This window comes from Entelurus aequoreus, linkage group LG02 (assembly GCF_033978785.1).
Source record: "Entelurus aequoreus isolate RoL-2023_Sb linkage group LG02, RoL_Eaeq_v1.1, whole genome shotgun sequence".
Lineage (NCBI taxonomy): Eukaryota > Metazoa > Chordata > Actinopteri > Syngnathiformes > Syngnathidae > Entelurus > Entelurus aequoreus.
The window spans coordinates 6,377,052-6,397,312 of record NC_084732.1 but is presented as its reverse complement, the minus strand read 5'-3'; the positions used below and the strand labels follow the sequence as shown (position 1 = coordinate 6,397,312).

Below are 20,261 nucleotides of genomic sequence, written 5' to 3'. Positions count from 1 at the left end.
TTTGTATAATTCGATTTTTGTGCTTTTGTTTTTTCAGATTCAAATCTTATTTTTAAAAAATGTTTCCAGGTTCATATTTTTCTTTTTTTTTAATATTTTTTTTTTTAGATTCAAATGTTATGTTTCAATTTTTTCCATGATCAGATCTTTCTTTTTTTAATTAAAATATGTTTTCAGATTCAAATCTTTTTTTTGACATTCTATTTTTTTCAAGTTTAGATGTTTCTTTTTTTAACTATAGCATTATTATTTTCAGATTCAAATCTTAATTTAAAATTTTTTTTTTCATGTTTTCAACTTTTATTATATTGGCATTTGAACAATGCGAATATACTTTAAAGTAGTGCACTTAAAAGAAGAAAATATATTTTTTGCATGTACATTTATATCTACACATATTACATTTAAAAAGTATGATTATACATGTTTCTAAAGAATAGACACAAAATGATTATATAATTCACAAAAAAAAAAAGACAATTCAACGTAATCAATATGAATACATTTTCTTTTTTTACTTTAATGTCTTACTATTATATTGGCATTTGGACAATACAATATACTTCAAAGTAGTGCACATAAAAGAAGAACATATGTTTCCAGTGTATATACATTCATATCTATGCATGCAATAAATACAAAAGTATGATAGTGTGGACACAAAATTATTATATTTAAGAATATAAACATTTTAAATGTAATCAATATAATGGGAACAAATATTTTCTTCTTTTTGACTTAATGTCATACTTTGAATATATTTGTATTTTATCTTAAAAGTAATACAATTGATTCGTAATTTAGTAAAATGTTTTAATTAATTCAACTTTTTTTGCATAATCTGTATATATATCTATATATCTATATCTATATATATATAGATATAGATATATATATATATATATATATGTATGTATGTGGGAAAAAAATCACAAGACTATTTCATCTCTACAGGCCTGTTTCATGAGGGGTTTACCTTGATTAAGGTAAACCCCTCATGAAACAGGCCTGTAGAGATGAAATAGTCTTGCGATTTTTTTCCCACACATACATATTACGCTCTACCACGGTATCGAGCACTATTTTTTGGATAATCTAATTAAGACATATATATATATACATATATATATATATATACATATATACATATATATATACATATACATATATATATATATATATATACATATACATATATATATACATATATATATACATATATATATATGTGTAGATCAATACGGAGTATCATTGATTAATGTATCCCTTAATAAGCACACCGTGCATGAAAACGACGACCGGAGTCGTTTGCTGAAACATGAAAAATGAAAAATGTGTTTTTGCTTTCCTCGCACATTAAATAAAAAAATTCTTATAAATATTTATGTTAAAAAAAAACTAGATTTTTGGATGAAAAGAAGTAATTTTTCTAGATAAAGAAAAGCAAAACTTCCCTATTCATCCACGCAATTAAAGCCAAACTTTGTCAATTGTTTTTTTTTTCAACTTTTTTGCTGTCATTATTTGTCGCGACCTTTGACCAGCACAAAATAAGTGACGTTGCTGATATGACAGATATAATATGAAATATGATATGAAAATGCTGACACCACATTGCATTTGTGTTGCTGAAAATATCAACTGATAATTTGTATGGAACAAGAATAAATTTAAGTGGGAGTAAAACTCATTTTAGGACACTAAATTATGTAATGTTATGGTTTTTTTTAAAGATTTTATTTTGTTTTTGACTAAACAAAACAAAAGTTATTTATGTGAATTAGGTCATATTTTACCCCCAATAACATCTAAAAAAAACCCTTCTTTTTTTTTTTTACATGTTTTACGAACAAGACAACCATATGTGTAATATTACAGACATTTAAAAAAATAATTATTTGTTAAAGTTGTGACAAGAAAATGTATGATATTCAAGTAGTAGTTTCAAAGATTTTTATGAATTTCATGATAATTCACGTCAAATGTTAGAGATTTTTGGAAGTTGTCATTTTTATTTAATTAGTGTTTTGTGAACTAAGTCATATTTTTTTTCTGCCAATATTACATTTATTTTTACTGAAGTCTTACTATAACTTGATTTAAATATTATGTGTAAGTTGTAAAATGTACAATTACAAGATTCAATCATTTCATGACCATAAATGTGTAGTATAAGAATTGGGTAATTGTAATTTTTTTATTAAATAAAAATTAGATATTTTTTTTATTAAATCAAAAGAAGTAGTAGCAAGTAATTTTTTTAAGATTTAAGTAATATTTTCAAGAATTTTTAAGAATTGTATGACCATACATGTCTAATGTTGCAGATTTTTTATGTGAATTATATTCATTTTTAATTTAACTTAAAAATTTGAGATTTTTTTTAAAACAATTTTTAATTAGATATAAGTTGCAGAAAGTCATTTTCCAAGATTTAAGGAATTTTAAGAATTTTTGACCACACGTCTACTGTTGCACATTTTTGATGGGAATATTCAATTATAAATATTTTTAATTCAATTTTAAAAATGTAGAATTTTTAAATTAAATTTAAATATTGATATCAGTAGCAGCAGGTAATTTTCCAAGATTTAAGTCAGTTTGAGGATTTTCAAGAATTGTATGAACATTCATGTCTAATGGTATGCATTTTGTATGTGAAATATATTAATTGTTTTTAATTTATTAAAACATTTGATACTTTTTTAAAACAATTTCTAATTTAAGTTGTAGCAAGTTATTTTCCAATATTTAAGTCATAGTTACAAGGATTTTTAAGAATTGATGACCATACATGTTTAACCTAACACATTTTTGAAGGGAATACATACTATTTTTAATTGCATTAGAAAAAATGATATAAGTAGTAGCAAGTAACTTTCCAAGATTGAAGTCATATTTTTAAGGATTTTTAAGAATTGTATCACCATAAATGTCTGTTAGACATTTTTGCTGTAAATTATATTCATTATTTTTATTCAAATTTAAATATTACATAATTTTTTAATTAAATTTGATAGGAATTTTAAGAATTGTATGACCATTCATGTGTAATGTTACATATTTTTGATGTAAATTATATTCATTAATATTCCTGATTACATTTAAAAAATGTTAAAACATTTTTGTATCATTTTTAATTTGATACGTGTAGCAAGTAATTTTCCAAGATTTAGATCATTGTTACAAGGATTTTTAAGAACTGTACCACCATACATGTCTAATGTTACACATTTGTATGTGAATTATATTAAGTATTATTAATAACATTTATAAATAAGATTTTTTTTTTAATTTAATATAAGTTGTAGCAAGAAATTTTCCAAGATTTAGGTCATAGGTACAAATATTTTTAAGAATTGTACTGCCATACATGTCTAATGTTACACATTTATGTGAATTATATTATTATTAATAATACAATTTTGAAATAAGATCATTTAAATATATTTTTTAAATTTAATATAAGTTGTAGCAAGTAATTTTCCAAGATTTAGGTCATAGTTACAAGGATTTTTAAGAACTGTACCACCATACATGTCTAATGTTACACATTTGTATGTGAATTATATTAAGTATTATTAATAAAATTTATAAATAAGATTTTTTTTAAAAATTTAATTTAAGTTGTAGCAAGAAATTTTCCAAGATTTAGGTCATAGGTACAAATATTTTTAAGAATTGTACTGCCATACATGTCTAATGTTACACATTAATGTGAATTATATTATTATTAATAATACAATTTTGAAATAAGATCATTTAAATATATTTTTTTAATTTAATATAAGTTGTAGCAAGTAATTTTCCAAGATTTAGATCATTGTTACAAGGATTTTTAAGAACTGTACCACCATACATGTCTAATGTTACACATTTGTATGTGAATTATATTAAGTATTATTAATAAAATTTATAAATAAGATTTTTTTTTTAAATTTAATTTAAGTTGTAGGAAGAAATTTTCCAAGATTTAGGTCATAGGTACAAATATTTTTAAGAATTGTACTGCCATACATGTCTAATGTTACACATTAATGTGAATAATATTATTATTAATAATACAATTTTGAAATAAGATCATTTAAATATATTTTTTTAATTTAATAAAAGTTGTAGCAAGTAATTTTCCAAGATTTAGGTCATAGTTACAAGGATTTTTAAGAACTGTACCACCATACATGTCTAACGTTAAACATTTTTTTAATGTGAATTATATTATTAATAACATAAGATCATTTTTTATTACATTGTTAAATTCAATTCAAGTTATAGCAAGTAACTTTCCAGGATTTCAGTCAGAGTTGTAAAGATTGTTAAGAATGTCTAATGTTAAAAACATTTAAGTGAATGATATTGATTTAAATTAAATGTAAATATTACACGTATGAGAGAAAAGTTGTCATTTTATGACTTTATTATACTGTATTACGAGTATTTGTGTTTTTTTCCCCCAATGTTATGACGCGTTGAGACATTTCTTGACATTTGCAGTATTACAGAAAAAAGTCTTAACTTATTAAATTAATGAAAACAACTCTTCTTTGATTTATAAGAGAATACTAATCCAAATATGAGCCATAAAAGTTTTCATTCTCAGGGGAAGGAGCGATTTTATGAGAAAAAACCCTGTAGCATTAAGTGGGACGTACATTTTTTTGCGGCTTGGTTTTAATACTCGTACTTTGCCAACGAAAGATGGACGCGGTTTCTTTCGACTCGTGACGGACGTGAAATATTGAAGGCGTTTCCCTAAAAAGCATCAAACAGCGAAGGCGGTTTCGAAAGAGAAGTCACGCCGCAGGCGACAAAGAAGCGACGGACGCGGCAAAAGCAAACGTTTTTTTTTTGCACGGCTTCTTCATGTCAAAGCGCGGACGTTGTCTTGGCGGACGCTGCCTTCAAAGGCACTTTTCAGTGCACACCCAAGTTTGGTGCCTTGTGGGGTATTGCACTTGGAAGAAAGGAAATTAAATCTAGGGACGGCGGCGGCGGCGGCGGACATCACTTGCCCTGCAGGTTGCTGAGCTCCAGGTCCTCCTTGCGCCTCTTGTGCTGCGTGAACTGCGAGCTGTAGGGGTAGAGTTTGGCTTTGGCCGGGTAGCGCTGGCCGGCGATGTCCACCTCGTAGTCGCCGCGGTTGATGAAGTCCGGCGTGATGGCGGTGGGGAGGCCGTCGGGGCCCGGCGGCGGCGACACGAAGCCCAGGCAGACGTGGCGCTCCAGCGTGTAGCTGTAGGCGCTGCTGGTGGTGGCGCCCGCCAGGTGGCCGTTGCGGTAGATGGGCTCGCCCCACCAGGGCCACAGGTCCAGCTCCGTGTCGTGGTCCTCCAGCACCAGCATGACGAAGCGGCGCGAGACGCCGTCGTGGCGCTGCTGCAGCAGAGCGTCGCGGCCCAGGAAGTCCGTGTCCTGATGTCCGGGGGAGAGACGGCACTAATTAACATCCGGATATTTTACAGCAAAAATGACAGATTTGTATATTAAAGATGCAGATGAAGTCATTTTTTTTCTGAAGACATAAAAAAAGGCGCTTTTTGAAAAAAAGTTATTTAAAAAACAATATGGAAAGAAGTCATCTTATTTAAATAATTGTGTAATATTATGAGGAAATATTCTCAAATTAAATTAATAATCATGAGAAAAATAAAAATAAGAAGTTAGAGTTGTATGACAAGTGGTTGCTAAATGAAAAAGAATGGTCATAACTAGAGCTGCAACAACTAATCAATTAAATCTAGGGATGTCCGATAATGGCTTTTTGCCGATAGCCGATATTGTCCAACTCTTTAATTACCGATACCGATATCAACCGATATATGCAGTCGTGGAATTAACACATTATTATGCCTGATTTGGACAACCATGTATGGTGAAGATAAGGTACTTTTTAAAAAAAAATAATAAAATAAGATAACTAAATTAAAAACATTTTCTTGAATAAAAAAGAAAGTAAAACAATATAAAAACAGTTACATAGAAACTAGTAATTAATGAAAATGAGTAAAATTAACTGTTAAAGGTTAGTACTATTAGTGGACCAGCAGCACGCACAATCATGTGTGCTTACGGACTGTATCCCTTGCAGACTGTATTGATATATATTGATATATAATGTAGGAACCAGAATATTGATAACAGAAAGAAATGGGGGGAGGGAGGTTTTTTGGGTTGGTGCACTAATTGTAAGTGTATATTGTGTTTTTTATGTTGATTTAATAAAAATAAAAAAAAAATTAAAATACGGTACAGATAATAAAAAAAACGATACCGATAATTTCCGCTATTACATTTTAACGCATTTATCGGCCGATAATATCGGCAGGCCGATATTATCCGACACCCCATATTAAATCGATTAAAATCGATTATAAAAATAGTTGGCGATTAATTTAGTCATCAATTCGTTGGATCGATGCTATGCGCATGCGCAGAGGCAATTTTTTATATATATATACTTTTTAAATAAAGCTTTATTTATAAACTGCAACATGTACAAACAGCTGAGAAACAATAATCAAAATAAGTATGGTGCCAGTATGCTGTTTTTTTGTCAATAAAATACCGGAAAGGATAGAAATGTAGTTTGTCTCTTTTATCCGATTATTAATCGATTAATCGAAGTAATTATCGACAGATTAATCGATTATCACATTAATCGTTAGTTGCAGCCCTAGTCATAACAGTAAAAAAAAAAAAAGTTCTTTAAATTAGGTCATATTGTTTTTAATAATATTAAGTATTAAGTTAGTATCTTTTTTAAGTAGGAACATTTTTAAAAAAATATTGTTTGTGTAGTATCGTTTTTTTATGGAGTAGTTGTAATGATACAACAAAGGAGAATTCTATAAAGATGAATTTATTTTATTTTAATTTTTTTAATTAATCAGTCCCACAAAATAATACACAATAATACAATTCCAAAACCAAACCATGGCCCAGCAACATTCAGAATAGCAATCAACAGAGCAATTGAGAGGACACACGAATGAATTTAAAATACAGAAAAAAAATTACCTTTGATGACATGTTTGTAATTGGGGAAAAAAAACTATTTCAAAATTAATATGGAAACAAACAAGTCATCTTATTAAAATTAATAAGAATAATGGAAAAGAATAATGGAAAAACAGACATAAGTAATAGTAGAATGACACGAGTGAATGCAAAAAAAAGAACAGTCATACTATTAAAAAATTAATACATTTAAGGAGAATTGTGTAATATCTTATTCTTCTAATATTGCTAAATAATATTTTTTTAAGAAGTAAAAAAGTATTCATTAAAACAAAATAAATTGTGGAAAATGAAAAATATATATTTTATGTGTGTTATTTTTTAGATTGAATAGTTGTAATTATATAACAAAGCATTCTGTGAAAATTGATTTATAATACAGAAATAAATTACCTCCGATGGGGGAAAAAACTCATTACGAGAAAAAGTTTTTTAAAAAATAATACAGAAACAAACAAGTCGTCTTATTAAAATAATTGTGTAATATCATAAGGATATAATCTCATTAGTAAAAATAATATTCATGGCAAAAACAGGAATAAGAAGTGGTAATTAAAAGTCAATAAAAAATAAAGCAATCAATCCTGTCTCAGAACCAGCCAATGAGGTGTCAAGTGTGAAGTCACGGGACTTGCAAAACAGCATAAAAAGGGCAGTTAATTGAGCCACATGGGCTTAATACCACATAATTAACATTTTACTGCAGCCCGCTGGATGTTTTCAAACCATAGAAATTATTCCGATGCTTAAAATCTGCACTTTTGAGTGACATACGATCGATTACGTGTCATGATGTGCAGCTCAACTGACTGTGATACACAATGTGACCAGCAGATGGTGCTGGATAATGGTAAAGTAACGAAGAAGACAAGACAAAGTTTGGTCATCTCATGAGTCAATGCAAACACAAACAGTCATAGTAAAAATATATATATATATATATTCAAGGAGAATCAGGTCATATCTTTTTCTTCTGATATTGCAAAATTATTATTTTTAAAGAGGAAAAAAAGTCTATTAAAAAAAATTTGATGGCAAATGGAAAATATATATTTTTTCATGTATTATTTTTTTAAATGAAATAGTTGTAATGAATTTTATGAAAATTAATTTATAATACAGATAATAAATTACCTCTGATGACAAATATTAGTTATTGAAAAAAAAAACTAATTACAAGAAAAAGTTATTTAATTTACAAATAGTAATTGTACGACACGAGTGAATGCTAAAAAAATAAATAACGGTCATAACAGTGAAAATAATTATTTCAGGAGAATTGGGTCACATTTTTTAAAAAGGAGGAAAAAGCTGATTAAAAAATAACTGTATACGAATGCAGCTGAGGTAGGCTCCAGCACCCACCGCGACCCCGAACAGACAAGCGGTAGAAATGGATGGATAGATGTAAACTGTGTAATGTGTATTATCCATCCAGCCTATTCTTTTTTTATGTGTAATATTTTTATTTTTTTTGGAATGGAACGGTTGTAATGATACAACAAAGGAGAATTCTATACAAAATTAATTTATGATACAGAAATAAATAACTTCTGATGACATGAAAAATAATTTTCTAAATTTTATGTCTAAAGTGTAACTTTATTGGAATAAATTTGAAGTGCGGGGGGAATGATGACAATACGGAAGAAACATCTTAGGTTTATTATCAATATATAAAGTATGTTGCAATGTGAAATGTAGTGTGAGAATATACATGCAGTGTAATACAATAACAATATACAGTGTTTATTTTATAAATAAAGTTGGTATCGAATAAGCATTATTTAATGACAATACATTTGTAGTGTGTGGAAAATTCAAATTTGATAAATGTTTAATATTGAACATGATTCATCTGTTTTTTTAATCATTAGTATAAATATTAAATGGTCAAACATTTTTGGAAAACATGCAATAAAATATACATAAAATCAAATCAACACAAAGTAATATTCATAATACTGTAAATGACCACTGATGACAAATATTTGTTAGAGAAAAAAACTTATTACGAGAAAAAGTTAATAAAAAAATATGGAAACATTTTTCAGCTTATTGAAAAAATGTTGTAATATTATAAGTAAATAATATCATATATTGAAAATAATCATGAGAAAAAAACATTTTAGAAATAAGAAGAAGCCATTTTATGACACAAGTGGATGCCAAAAAAACAGTCATAATATACTTAGGAGAGTTATGTCATATTTCTTTCTTCTAATCTCGCAAAATAATTATTTTTAAAAGAGGAAAAAAAAGTCTTCATTTAAGAAAAAAAAAAACTGTAGAATTTGTGTTGTGGGAAAAAAAATCATGTGTAATATTTTTTTATGGAATAGTTGTATTGATAATACAACAAAGGATAATTCTATGAAAATGAATTTATAATACAGAAATAAATTACCTGATGACATGAAAAAAGTCATGTGAAAAAAATATGTCAAAAATTTAATTTGATAAGAATACATTTGAAACATGGGGAGAAATTATGAGAATATAGAAGAAGAAAAAGTTTTTTTTTAAAATTGTAGTGTACTAATAATAATACATCACGTATGACAATAATAATAAATGTAGAGTGAGAATATATATGCAGTGTAATAATAATATACTTATGTAAAAATGTGTCGAAAGTGTAATTGTATTACAATAAATTGAAAATATGGGTGGAAATTATGACAATATAGAAAAAAAAAGTCATTTAAAAACATGTAGTATACTATTAATAATACATCAAGAATGATAATAATAATAATAAATGTAGTGTGAGAATATATATGCAGTGTAATAATATACTTATGTAAAATGTGTCGAAAGTGTAATTTTATTACAATAAATTGAAAATATGGGTGGAAATTATGACAAATAAGAAGAAAAAGTTATTGAAAACAATGTGTAGTGTAATAATATTACATAAAGTACAATAACAATATTAAAAGCAGTGTTAAAATACATATGCAGAGTAATAATAATTTATAATATAGTATCTAATAAGCATTATAATTTATGAGAATAAATTCCTAGTATGGGAAAAATTCTAATTTCAACATTTCTTAGTACTGAAGTTGGAACATGGTTCATCTATTCATTTTAAATCATAATTTTTTTAGTATTAATATTGAATGGCCAAAAATGCAGTTCCACATTTATAAAATCAAATCAACACAAAGTTACAATAATAATAATAATCATTGCAATAAAAGATGGGAGATATTTTGTGTTGGTGAGACGAAGAAGGAGTGTAATTTTTTAATCCTCAAAAACGGGCTTTTTTTTTTTTTAACCCTCAATAACAACCTGCAGTTCCCCAAGAGGCTGTGTTTGTAAACAATGTTAAAAAAAAACTAATGTAAATCACAAAATAATATAAAATTATGAATATTTAAAATGTATACGGTTTTATATAATAAAATGATAATATATAAATATATATAAATATTTATAATTATATATAATTTGAAATACATACTATTTAATATAATAATAATTTAAATATATATATGATAAATTATGATTATGTATAGTTATTATTTATAGGTATTTAAAATAAAAACTATTTTATAAAACCTAATATATAAATATATATCATTAAATAGACAAATATTAATTGTTTATAATTATGTATATATAATTTCTTAGTACTGAAGTTGGAACATGGTTCATGTATTTATTTTAAATCATAATTTTTTTTAGTATTAATATTAAATGGCCAAAAAATACACTTCCACATTTATAAAATCAAGTCAACACAAAGTTACAATAATAATAATAAAGATCATTGAAATAAATGATGGGAGATATTTAGTGTTGGTGAGACAAAGAAGGTGTGTAATTTTTTAATCCTCAAAAACGGACTTTTTAAAAAAAAAATGTAACCCTCAACAACAACCTGCAGTTTCCCAAGAGGCTGTGTTTGTAAACAATGTTAAAAAAAACTAATGTAAATCACAAAATAATATAATATTATGAATATTTAAAATGTATACTGTTTTATATAATAAAATGATAATATATAAATATATATAAATATTTATAATTATATATAATTTGAAATACATACTATTTAATATAATAATAATTCAAATATATATATATATATGATTAATTATGATTATGTATAATATAATTATTTATAGGTATTTAAAATAAAAACTATTTTATAAAATCTAATAATATATAAATACATATAATTGAATTATAAATATACAGTGGGGCAAAAAAGTATTTAGTCAGCCACCCATTGATTGTCAATGGGTGGCTGACTAAATACTTTTTTTCCCACTGTACATGAATATTCATTATTTATCATTATGTATATATAATTTCTTAGTACTGAAGTTGGAACATGGTTCATCTATTTATTTTAAATCATATTTTTTTTAGTATTAATATTAAATGGCCAAAAATGCACTTCCACATTTATAAAATCAAATCAACACAAAGTTACAATAATAATAATAATCATTGAAATAAATGATGGGAGATATTTAGTGTTGGTGAGACGAAGAAGGTGCAAGTGGAGACGCACCTTATCAAACTTGACCCTGAACTCGCGTCCGCACTCCAGCGGCGTGGTGAAGGCGTCCAAGTCTTGACCCCAGAAGGCAAAGAACTTCTCGATGCGGAGGCTCCGCAGGGCGTAATAGCCGGCGGTGCGGATGCCGTACTTCTGCCCCACCGACATGACCTCGTTGTACACGTGCAGCGCGTACTGCGGGGGGGAAGAGATGTCCGCGTGAGGGCGACGGAGCTTGGGGAAGAAGTCGTCTCACCTCGATGGGGATGTAGAGCATGAAGCCCGGCTCGCCCGTGTGCGTCATGCTCATCACTCGGATGCCGTTAGCGTAGCCCACGCTCATTTCCTGCAAACGCGACAAGTCAGGATTCCTGCAAGGCAAAGACGTTCCCGGGAGTTCCCCACCTTGCAGAACATGGACGGAAAGTGGTCCGGCGTCATGGAGACGTAGGAAAGCTCCGCCAGGACGTCCATGGCACGAGGTCCGATCAGATTCAGGGCTGGGACAAACCGAGGAAGAAAACAAACAAAAAAAACCTGACGTGTTTGGGAATAAATAAAAGCTTACCGGTGTACTTCCAGCTGACGTCCTCTAGGTGGAGGTGTGGGTCGCTGGGCATGTGCTTCTTGATCCAGTACCAACAGTGCACCTGCTGGTCCGTCGGGGAGATGATGAAGAAGCTGCGGGAGGAGGGGGGAGAGACCGCGATGGGATGGCGTCCTGACCGTGCCAACCGGAGGCGTGTCCCCACCTGTTCTTGCTGATGCGCACCACGCTGCAGTCGTTCTCGTAGCCGCCGCGCTCGTTCAGCATGCCCGTGTGGACGATGTGGCCCACCGGGACGTCCGGGTCGTTGGCGCACAGGTGCTGCAGCAGCTCCAGGGCCTCGCCGCCGGAGGACTGCGACAACAGGGGGAAACTTTATGAGTCGTCGCGAGGAACTACAAAATCTGCCGTCGGGAGGTTGCCTACAGCCACGGCTGTTAAGGAGACTCTGTACTAGAGTTGTCCAGATACCAATATTTTGGTACCGGTACCAAAATGTATTTCCATACTCTTCGGTACCTTTCTAAATAAAGGGGACCACAAAAAATTGCATTATTGGCTTTATTTTTTAATCTTACGGTACATTCTTATTGCAAGTTTGTCCTTTAATAAAATAGTGAACATACTAGACAACTTGTCTTTTAGACTTATAGACTTCCTTTTTATTGTCATTCAAATTTGAACTTTACAGTACAGATAAGAACGACATTTCGTTGCATTAGCTCATGGTAGTGCAGGATAAAAAAAAAGCAATAAGGTTCAGATATAAATAAATAGATTACTGTACAGATAAATATATTGCACTTTTGCATATGCATCCAGGTTTATGGATGTATGTTGTATTGTCTTTACATTCCAGTGAGTTAATCCATTTTTGGGGGGAATTGAGGGGATTATTATGATGCGTTCAAGAGTCTTACGGCCTGAGGGAAGAAGCTGTTACAGAACCTGGAGGTTCTGCTTCGGAGGCTGCGGAACCTCTAGTACTAAGTAAACAAACAAAGGCTCCTAATTTTTCTGCTGATGTGTGCAGTAACATATTGTGTCATTTATCATTTTATTATTTAGTCAACATCATTAATGACAAGTGGTAGAAAATTAATTATTAATCTACTTGTTCATTTACTGTTAATATCTGCTTACTTTCTCTTTTAACGTGTTCTATCTACACTTCTGTTAAAATGTAATAATCACTTATTCTTCTGTTGTTTGGATACTTCACATTAGTTTTGGAAAATACCGCAAATTTAGGTATCGATGCGATACCAAGTAGTTACAGGATCATACATTGGTCATATTCATAGCCCTCATGTGTCCAGGGACATATTTCCTGAGTTTATGAACATTTTTTTAAAACGAAAGATGTTGTGATGCCAAAAATATTGATGTAATCATAGCAGTATCGACTAGATACGCTCCTGTACTTGGTATCATTACAGTGGATGTTAGGTGTAGATCCACCAATGGCGTTGGTTTACATTGTGACGCCGGTGAGCTAAGGTGTGTAGTGAAGCATGTTTAGCTATTCCTCGTCCTGCAGTGATAATGATACTTGTAAGAACTTACTTTATTTGTTGCCATGGAGACGAGGAGGATTAGTGATTTAGTAGTAGCTAAAACACTGCAGACTGCGGATGGACTTTAATCATGTCTTAAAGCACCTCTTCCTGAGGGCGTTTCAGTGTTATAGCTTCACCTTTATTTTTAGTTTTTAGGCCAAAATGCACCCGTTCTCCCTTTTCTGTCTACACACTGTCTGCTTGTAAGTACTCCGTGATTGTGCGCTGCCGAACATGCTCCTCTGCTCGTAAAACCAGCAATGACACGACGTGACGAAGACGGGGGGAAGGGGGTGGTGGACTGGTACTTTTTAGAGGCGGTATAGTACAGTGTTTCCCACACATTCATTTATTTGTGGCGGCCCGCCACGAAAGAATTACGTCCGCCACAAATAAAATAAAATAAATGTTTTTTTGTTTTTTTTTGTCCTGTCCAGCTTCTCAGGCAAATCATATAGTTGATGTAGATGCCCATATAGGCTGTTCAGATTTAATTTACAAAAGAGAAGTGTAGGATACTTCTCTTGTTGCCTTATTTGTATTTGACCACTACTGTTTTCTGTTTATTTGTTATTGACTGTGGCAGGACACCTCTGCCTCTGTTTCACTTTATGTTGCTGGTAAATAATATGGTTGTAGTAGTAGGCTAAAGTTAAATTATTTAGTATGCACTAATTAAAGGGGCAGAGCTTTAAGAGACATTTTAGCTTTTATATTTCATAATATATATTTTTTGTAAGAACCACAATTAATAAATATATTTCAGTGAATAACTTATTGTTCAAATCTGTATATAAATATGTACATAAAGTGTTGTAATTATATTGTAAAATGGATGGATGGATGGACGTTTAAAACAAAACTATTATTAATTAGTAAGTATACATTTTTTTAGCCTTTTTAGAGAAAATCATATCATTGTAGTAAATTATGCAAATTACTCGATGATGTCATGGTGACCACGCCCATAGCCACGCCACCACCGCCCCAGGTATCTTGGCAGTTTATGGGAAACACTGTAGTACCGAATATAGTATCACGGTACTATCCTAATACCGGTATACTCTGTACTTACGGTCAGTTCGAACTTGGTGAAGGACGACATGTCGATGACGCAGACCGCCTCCTTGCAGCACTTCACCTCGGCGCCGACGATGTCGAACCAGTCGGGCTTGTAGAAGGTTTTGCTCTGGTCCAGGGACAGAAGATCTGCGGGGATGTGCAGACAAGAATTTACAGAGTCTCCTAAAGTCTGGACGCATTGGCAAAAATATGTCTTACAATTATTCAAAAATACAAGAAAAGGTTAATCTAATATAGTAAATAATATTAGCAATAAAAAATTAGGGCTGCGTGATTATATGATGGTGATTAATTAGAGTTTGTTCATGGTGATCAGCTGTTAGCATATTTCCTCCATCAAAAATGGCTGGAAGTGCAGCCCAGAAGAAGAAGTTGAAACACAACATTTAAAAGGAGCAGCCACTTTACTTTCACTATCTGCTGCAGCTCACCAGTAATCCTGCCCCGAGTGCGGACTTGCAGGCACTCAGAATGTCTACGGGACTGTATTTGTCCCGACTGGGAGAATCAACACACCCAGTAATTTAATCAGAAAAGGCATTTTTATAGCTAAATATTAGAGATGTCCGATAATATCGGACTGCCGATAAATGCTTTAAAATGTAATATCGGAAATTATCGGTATCGGTTTCAAAAAGTAAAATTCATGACTTTTTAAAACGCCGCTGTACACGGACGTAGGGAGAAGTACAGAGCGCCAATAAACCTTAAAGGCACTGCCTTTGCGTGCCGACCCAATCACATAATATCTACGGCTTTTCACACACACAAGGGAATGCCAAGCATACTTGGTCAACAGCCATACAGGTCACGCTGAGGGTGCCCGTATAAACAACTTTAACACTGTTACAAATATGCGCCACACTGTGAACCCACACCAAACAAGAATGACAAACACATTTCGGGAGAACATCCGCACCGTAACACAACATAAACACAACAGAACAAATACCCAGAACCCCTTGCAGCACTACCTCTTCCGGGACGCTACAATATACACCCCACCTCAACCTCCTCATGCTTTCTCAGGGAGCGCATGTCCCAAATTCTAAGCTGCTGTTTTGAGGCATGTTAAAAAAAAATAATGCACTTTGTGACTTCAATAATAAATATGGCAGTGCCATGTTGGCATTTTTTCCCATAACTTGAGTTGATTTATTTTGGAAAACCTTGTTACATTGTTTAATGCATCCAGCGGGGCATCACAACAAAATTAGGCATAATAATGTGTTAATTCCACGACTGTATATATCGGTATCGGTTGATATAGGAATCGGTAATTAAGAGTTGGACAACATCGGAATATCGGCAAAAAAGCCATTATCGGACATCTCTAATGTGTATATTATTATTAGTCCAAACTTTAGAGACACCCTATATAGTGGAGGTCTGTGACAGCACAAGGGTACCGCACCAGTAATGTGTACCTTTCCCTGGAGGAACAAAATATTTGGGTCTTTCAAAGCCGTGTTTCTCCATCCAGCGGGCCCCCTGCGTGTCCAGTCGGTCGTACAGCGGACTGGTCCTCAGCTGGCGCCCCGTCTGGAAGTCCCAGCGAGGGACCTTCAATTCGTACAACAGAGCTGGAACACAAACACAGTTCCCCTGAACACGGACCTTGGCGCAGAGGTGCGATTAGCCTGGTCCTATGGCGGGGACACTCACGCATGACTTCCATGACTCGGTGGCGCAGGAACGTGCGGCTGCTCTGCAGGTTGCCGAAGCGCTTGATGTCCAGCGGCCAGACGTTGGCGGTGGGGTAACCGTAGGTCATCCACTCGGCCAGGTACCTGGGAACACACAGACGGACAACAGCACAATTGTGAGAAGTGGTCAGCCTTTTTCTGGAAGGACTTTCCACAAGATGTTTCTGGTATTGTTCTCACTTTGTACTGTCAGAATAGTTGGCAGAGCTCCCTCAATCATTTATTATTAATTATTATTTTAGTATAAATGAGGGTGTTTTCACTTCCGACATGATAGCGATATTGGAGCCTTGTGCATTGGCCGATACCGATGTTGATCTCCTCTGATACGGTATCAGCTGGAATCCACCTTGTGTGATTTTGTAGATTATAATGTAGCGTTGGACGGTACAGGTTATGTAAGGTTACTTTATTAGTTCTCGAAGGTAAACACTAAACAACCAATAAAACATACAGTGGAAAAAAAAGTAAAAACTGAGGCCTGCAATACAAAGACCTACCACATAACAAACATGGGTAAGGTTATAAACTTGTAATAGTACTCAAAGGTCCCCATAAAAAGAATCAAATATAAACTCACAATCTTCATCGTATGGGCAGCTGTTTTCCGGCACCCGGACCTGAGGCCGAGGGTCTATGCCTTTTACCACCCCAGGCCCGGGGGGCCCTCCCGTTCATATGTCAGGACACACAGAAGTGAGCCAGGTCACCGAGCAGTCATCCAGGTCCGCCAGGCCACGCAAACCATTAGGAGCACGATAAATCGGGCAACGCAGGATCACGTGGTCGGCAGTCTGCTCCTCCGCGCCACACTCACACGTCGCGTTAGGTGCTAAGCCCCACTGGAACATGTTTGAGCGAAAGCGACCGACACCAGTTCGGAGGCGGTTAAGCCTCACCCAGGCCACTCGTGGTAGTGAGAGGCCTGGTATTGAGCCGGTGTCAGGTATGAAGTCACGGAGTCTGGAGGAGATGGTATGCTCCAGGTCCGTGCTCCATTTGTGATTCGCCCAGTGAGCCGCCCTGATGTTGTTGTCACTGCATTGCTGCAGGAGCTTCAGGGCGGCTGGTACCAGTGGGTCTCTGGAGGGGAGGCGGGGCGTTGGCTCTGAGGAGAGTGTGAGCCTTTCATGGAGCAGGTGGTTCTCATCCATGTTTGCCCGGCCCGCCAGAGTTGCTACAGCACCTTGGCGACGAAGCTCAGCGGGTTGGATGCCTGCTAAGATGGGCAGTAGCTCCACAGGGGTGGGGCGCAGGCATCCAGTGATAACACGCAAGGCTTCGTTGATCGGGACATCAAGTTGTTTAGAGTGAGCACTGCGCGCCCAGACAGGTGCGCAGTACTCAGCAGTTGAGTAGACCAGGGCAAGTGCTGCTGTTCGCAGAGTTCTTGCCCCGGCACCCCAACCGGACCCGACCAACCGTCTCAGCAGTGAGACGCGGGTGTTGAGTTTCTTGCGTGTTGCCAAGAGGTGTTTACGGAAAGTGAGCGACCTGTCCAGGGTGACCCCAAGGTATTTAGGGTCAGGGCGAGGGTCTTCAGGTGTAGGACGAGGCCGGCATAGGGTAAGGGAAGCCCCATCCGGCTTCCGCACCTCGAACCTGATCTCACGATCCGCTTCCCAATTGTATAGGTGGAAAGCTTGTGTCACCGTCTTGGATTCGCTGAGCTTCAATCTCCAGTTATGGAGGTAAGCCACTAAAGTCTCCATGTCCTGGCTTAGAGTTCCCTCCAAGGCCTGCCAGTCCCTGTCGGAGTGCAGCAGCGCGAGATCGTCTGCGTATGCGAACCTCCGTGAGACTGTGGCAGGCAGGTCGTATGTATAGGTGTTATACAGGAGGGGAGCCAGGACAGATCCCTGGGGGACGCCATTTTTCAGGCGCCGCAACCTGCTTTTATCTCCGTTACTGGTGGTGAGAGTAAAGCTGCGGTTCCAGACAAGCTCCATGATCATTTTGACCATGTGCCTGTCTGGAAGCAGGCGGAGAAGTTTGCAGGTGAGGCCGCGGTGCCAGACTGTGTCATAGGCAGCAGTCAGGTCTATGAAGACGGCACCGGCCTTCTTTTTCGCCTCAAAGCAGTCCTCGATGTCCTGGGTAAGGAGGGCGACCTGATCCACCGTGGACTTCCCACGTCGAAAACCCGCCTGCTCCCGGGGGAGGTGGGGGTCTATGATGGGCTCGACACGGGCGTGAATCAGGCGCTCGAGGACTTTAAAGGGGACGCAGAGCAACGAGATTGGTCTGTAGCTCGTTACGTCATCCTTTGGCTTGTTCGGCTTGGGGATAGCGACAACAGTGGCCCTTCTCCAAATCCTGGGGATCCGGAGTTGGCGCAGGCAAGAAGACAGGAAAACTCTCAGCCAGGACTTCATTGCAGGGGCAGCGTGGAGCACGAGTTCTGGGCAGATGTTGTCAGGCCCAGCAGACTTGCCTGGTTTGGTATACTGGAGGGCAGCTGTGAACTCCTCCGGTGAAAACTCACCGGAGATGTTACACTCGCTAGATGTTGTTGTCCTCCAGAGGTCTGCAGTTTCCTGGCGCACCGCCCGGGAAAAATCTCGATTTATCCCGGTATATGCCCCGTTTTTCACAACCTGTGCTGCAATAGCATTTGCGGTAACGGGGCATGTTCGGGGTGCGCGCTCAGACCTACCAGTCAAGTTGTTCAAAGTGCTCCACGCGATACGGCTAGTGTGCGAGAAGTCGATGGAGTGGACTGCCTCTTTCCAGCGCTGGTGCCTCTTCCTTCCAAGAGTGGAAAGAAGGGCAGTGGCTGAATTGTTAGCCTCCGGGCCATAGGGAGCCCGGAGGAAGGCGCTGTAGAGGGTCTCGCACTCGCCATCCCAGCATGGTTTGTAGTTCTTACGCCGGCCGCGTGGGATGGCTTTTTTGGCCGCAGATGTTAGTGCCCTACAGAAGTCCTGGTATGCCTCGTCCACATTGGGTGTGTCTGGTGGTGGGAGACACCGTGTGGACTTGTTGGTATGGAGGCGATAGAGTTTCCAATTGGCCTTCCGGAAGTTCCATCGCTTCATCGGTCCGCTCGGAACTGTTGTCATGAGGTCGGGCACCGATATCAGCGACGGTCGGTGTTGCGACCTGGGGAACATTCCTAGAACACGTCTGTCGGGGAGCTGGGTGTCCACACCGACACTCACGAAAGCCAGGTCAGGGTTCGTGTCAGTGTTATGCCGAGCGGAGTGAAAGCTGGCTGGGCCCTTCGGGTTGTAGAGAAGGTTGAGCGAGTTGCGCTCTGCCCAGTCAGAAAGAGTTTCCCCGCTCGGTGAGGTGGTACTGTATCCCCACCGTGTATGCCGGCAGTTGAAATCACCAGCATATACACACGGTGGTTCAAGCACTGGCAGTGACACTGGCGTGAGTTGTGAGGGTGGTGGTTTGTAGACGTTGACAATTTTGATGTCGCCAACGTCCACTCGCAGCCACTCGATCTCGGAGTTGTCCGGTGATCGATCGGCGAGGGTCCAGCTCAGATCGTTGTGGACAAACGTGGCAAGGCCATGCTTCTTGCTCAGGATTGACCCAGCTAGCGTGAAGTTGGTGATCGCTAGCTTGTCCGCTGTTGGGCGGTGGGTTTCCTGAAGGAGGATGACCATGGCTTGGGTGGTGTGGGCCATGTGCTCGATGACGGATGTTTTGGCATCTGTGAGCCCTTCAACGTTCAGTTGCAGTATTCTTGGTTGGAGGCCGGCAGCAGTGTTGCTACCAGATCTCCGCCCAGACTGCCCCTGGACGCCAGAACGGGAGGGTACCCGAGTTGAAAGTTTTTTGTTTCGCCGCGTTGCCATGGAGTAGAGCAGCGCGGTTAC

General features: G+C 36.0%; 1 protein-coding gene across 1 annotated transcript in view; it reads right to left on the bottom strand.

Moving 5' to 3' along the window:
* Window positions 1-1,240: 1,240 nt before the first annotated feature.
* LOC133629829 (pyruvate dehydrogenase phosphatase regulatory subunit, mitochondrial-like) overlaps window positions 1,241-20,261 on the bottom strand; it is a 40,479-nt gene continuing 21,458 nt past the window's right edge. The window contains exons 10-18 of the mRNA XM_062020868.1: window positions 16,391-16,515; window positions 16,153-16,308; window positions 14,718-14,851; window positions 12,289-12,437; window positions 12,105-12,217; window positions 11,942-12,036; window positions 11,793-11,882; window positions 11,549-11,731; window positions 1,241-5,412 (exon numbers count right to left, since the gene is read on the bottom strand). Coding sequence (XP_061876852.1) covers window positions 5,005-5,412; window positions 11,549-11,731; window positions 11,793-11,882; window positions 11,942-12,036; window positions 12,105-12,217; window positions 12,289-12,437; window positions 14,718-14,851; window positions 16,153-16,308; window positions 16,391-16,515 — 1,453 coding nt within the window. The 3' untranslated portion in view covers window positions 1,241-5,004. The remainder of the gene's footprint in view (window positions 5,413-11,548; window positions 11,732-11,792; window positions 11,883-11,941; window positions 12,037-12,104; window positions 12,218-12,288; window positions 12,438-14,717; window positions 14,852-16,152; window positions 16,309-16,390; window positions 16,516-20,261) is intronic.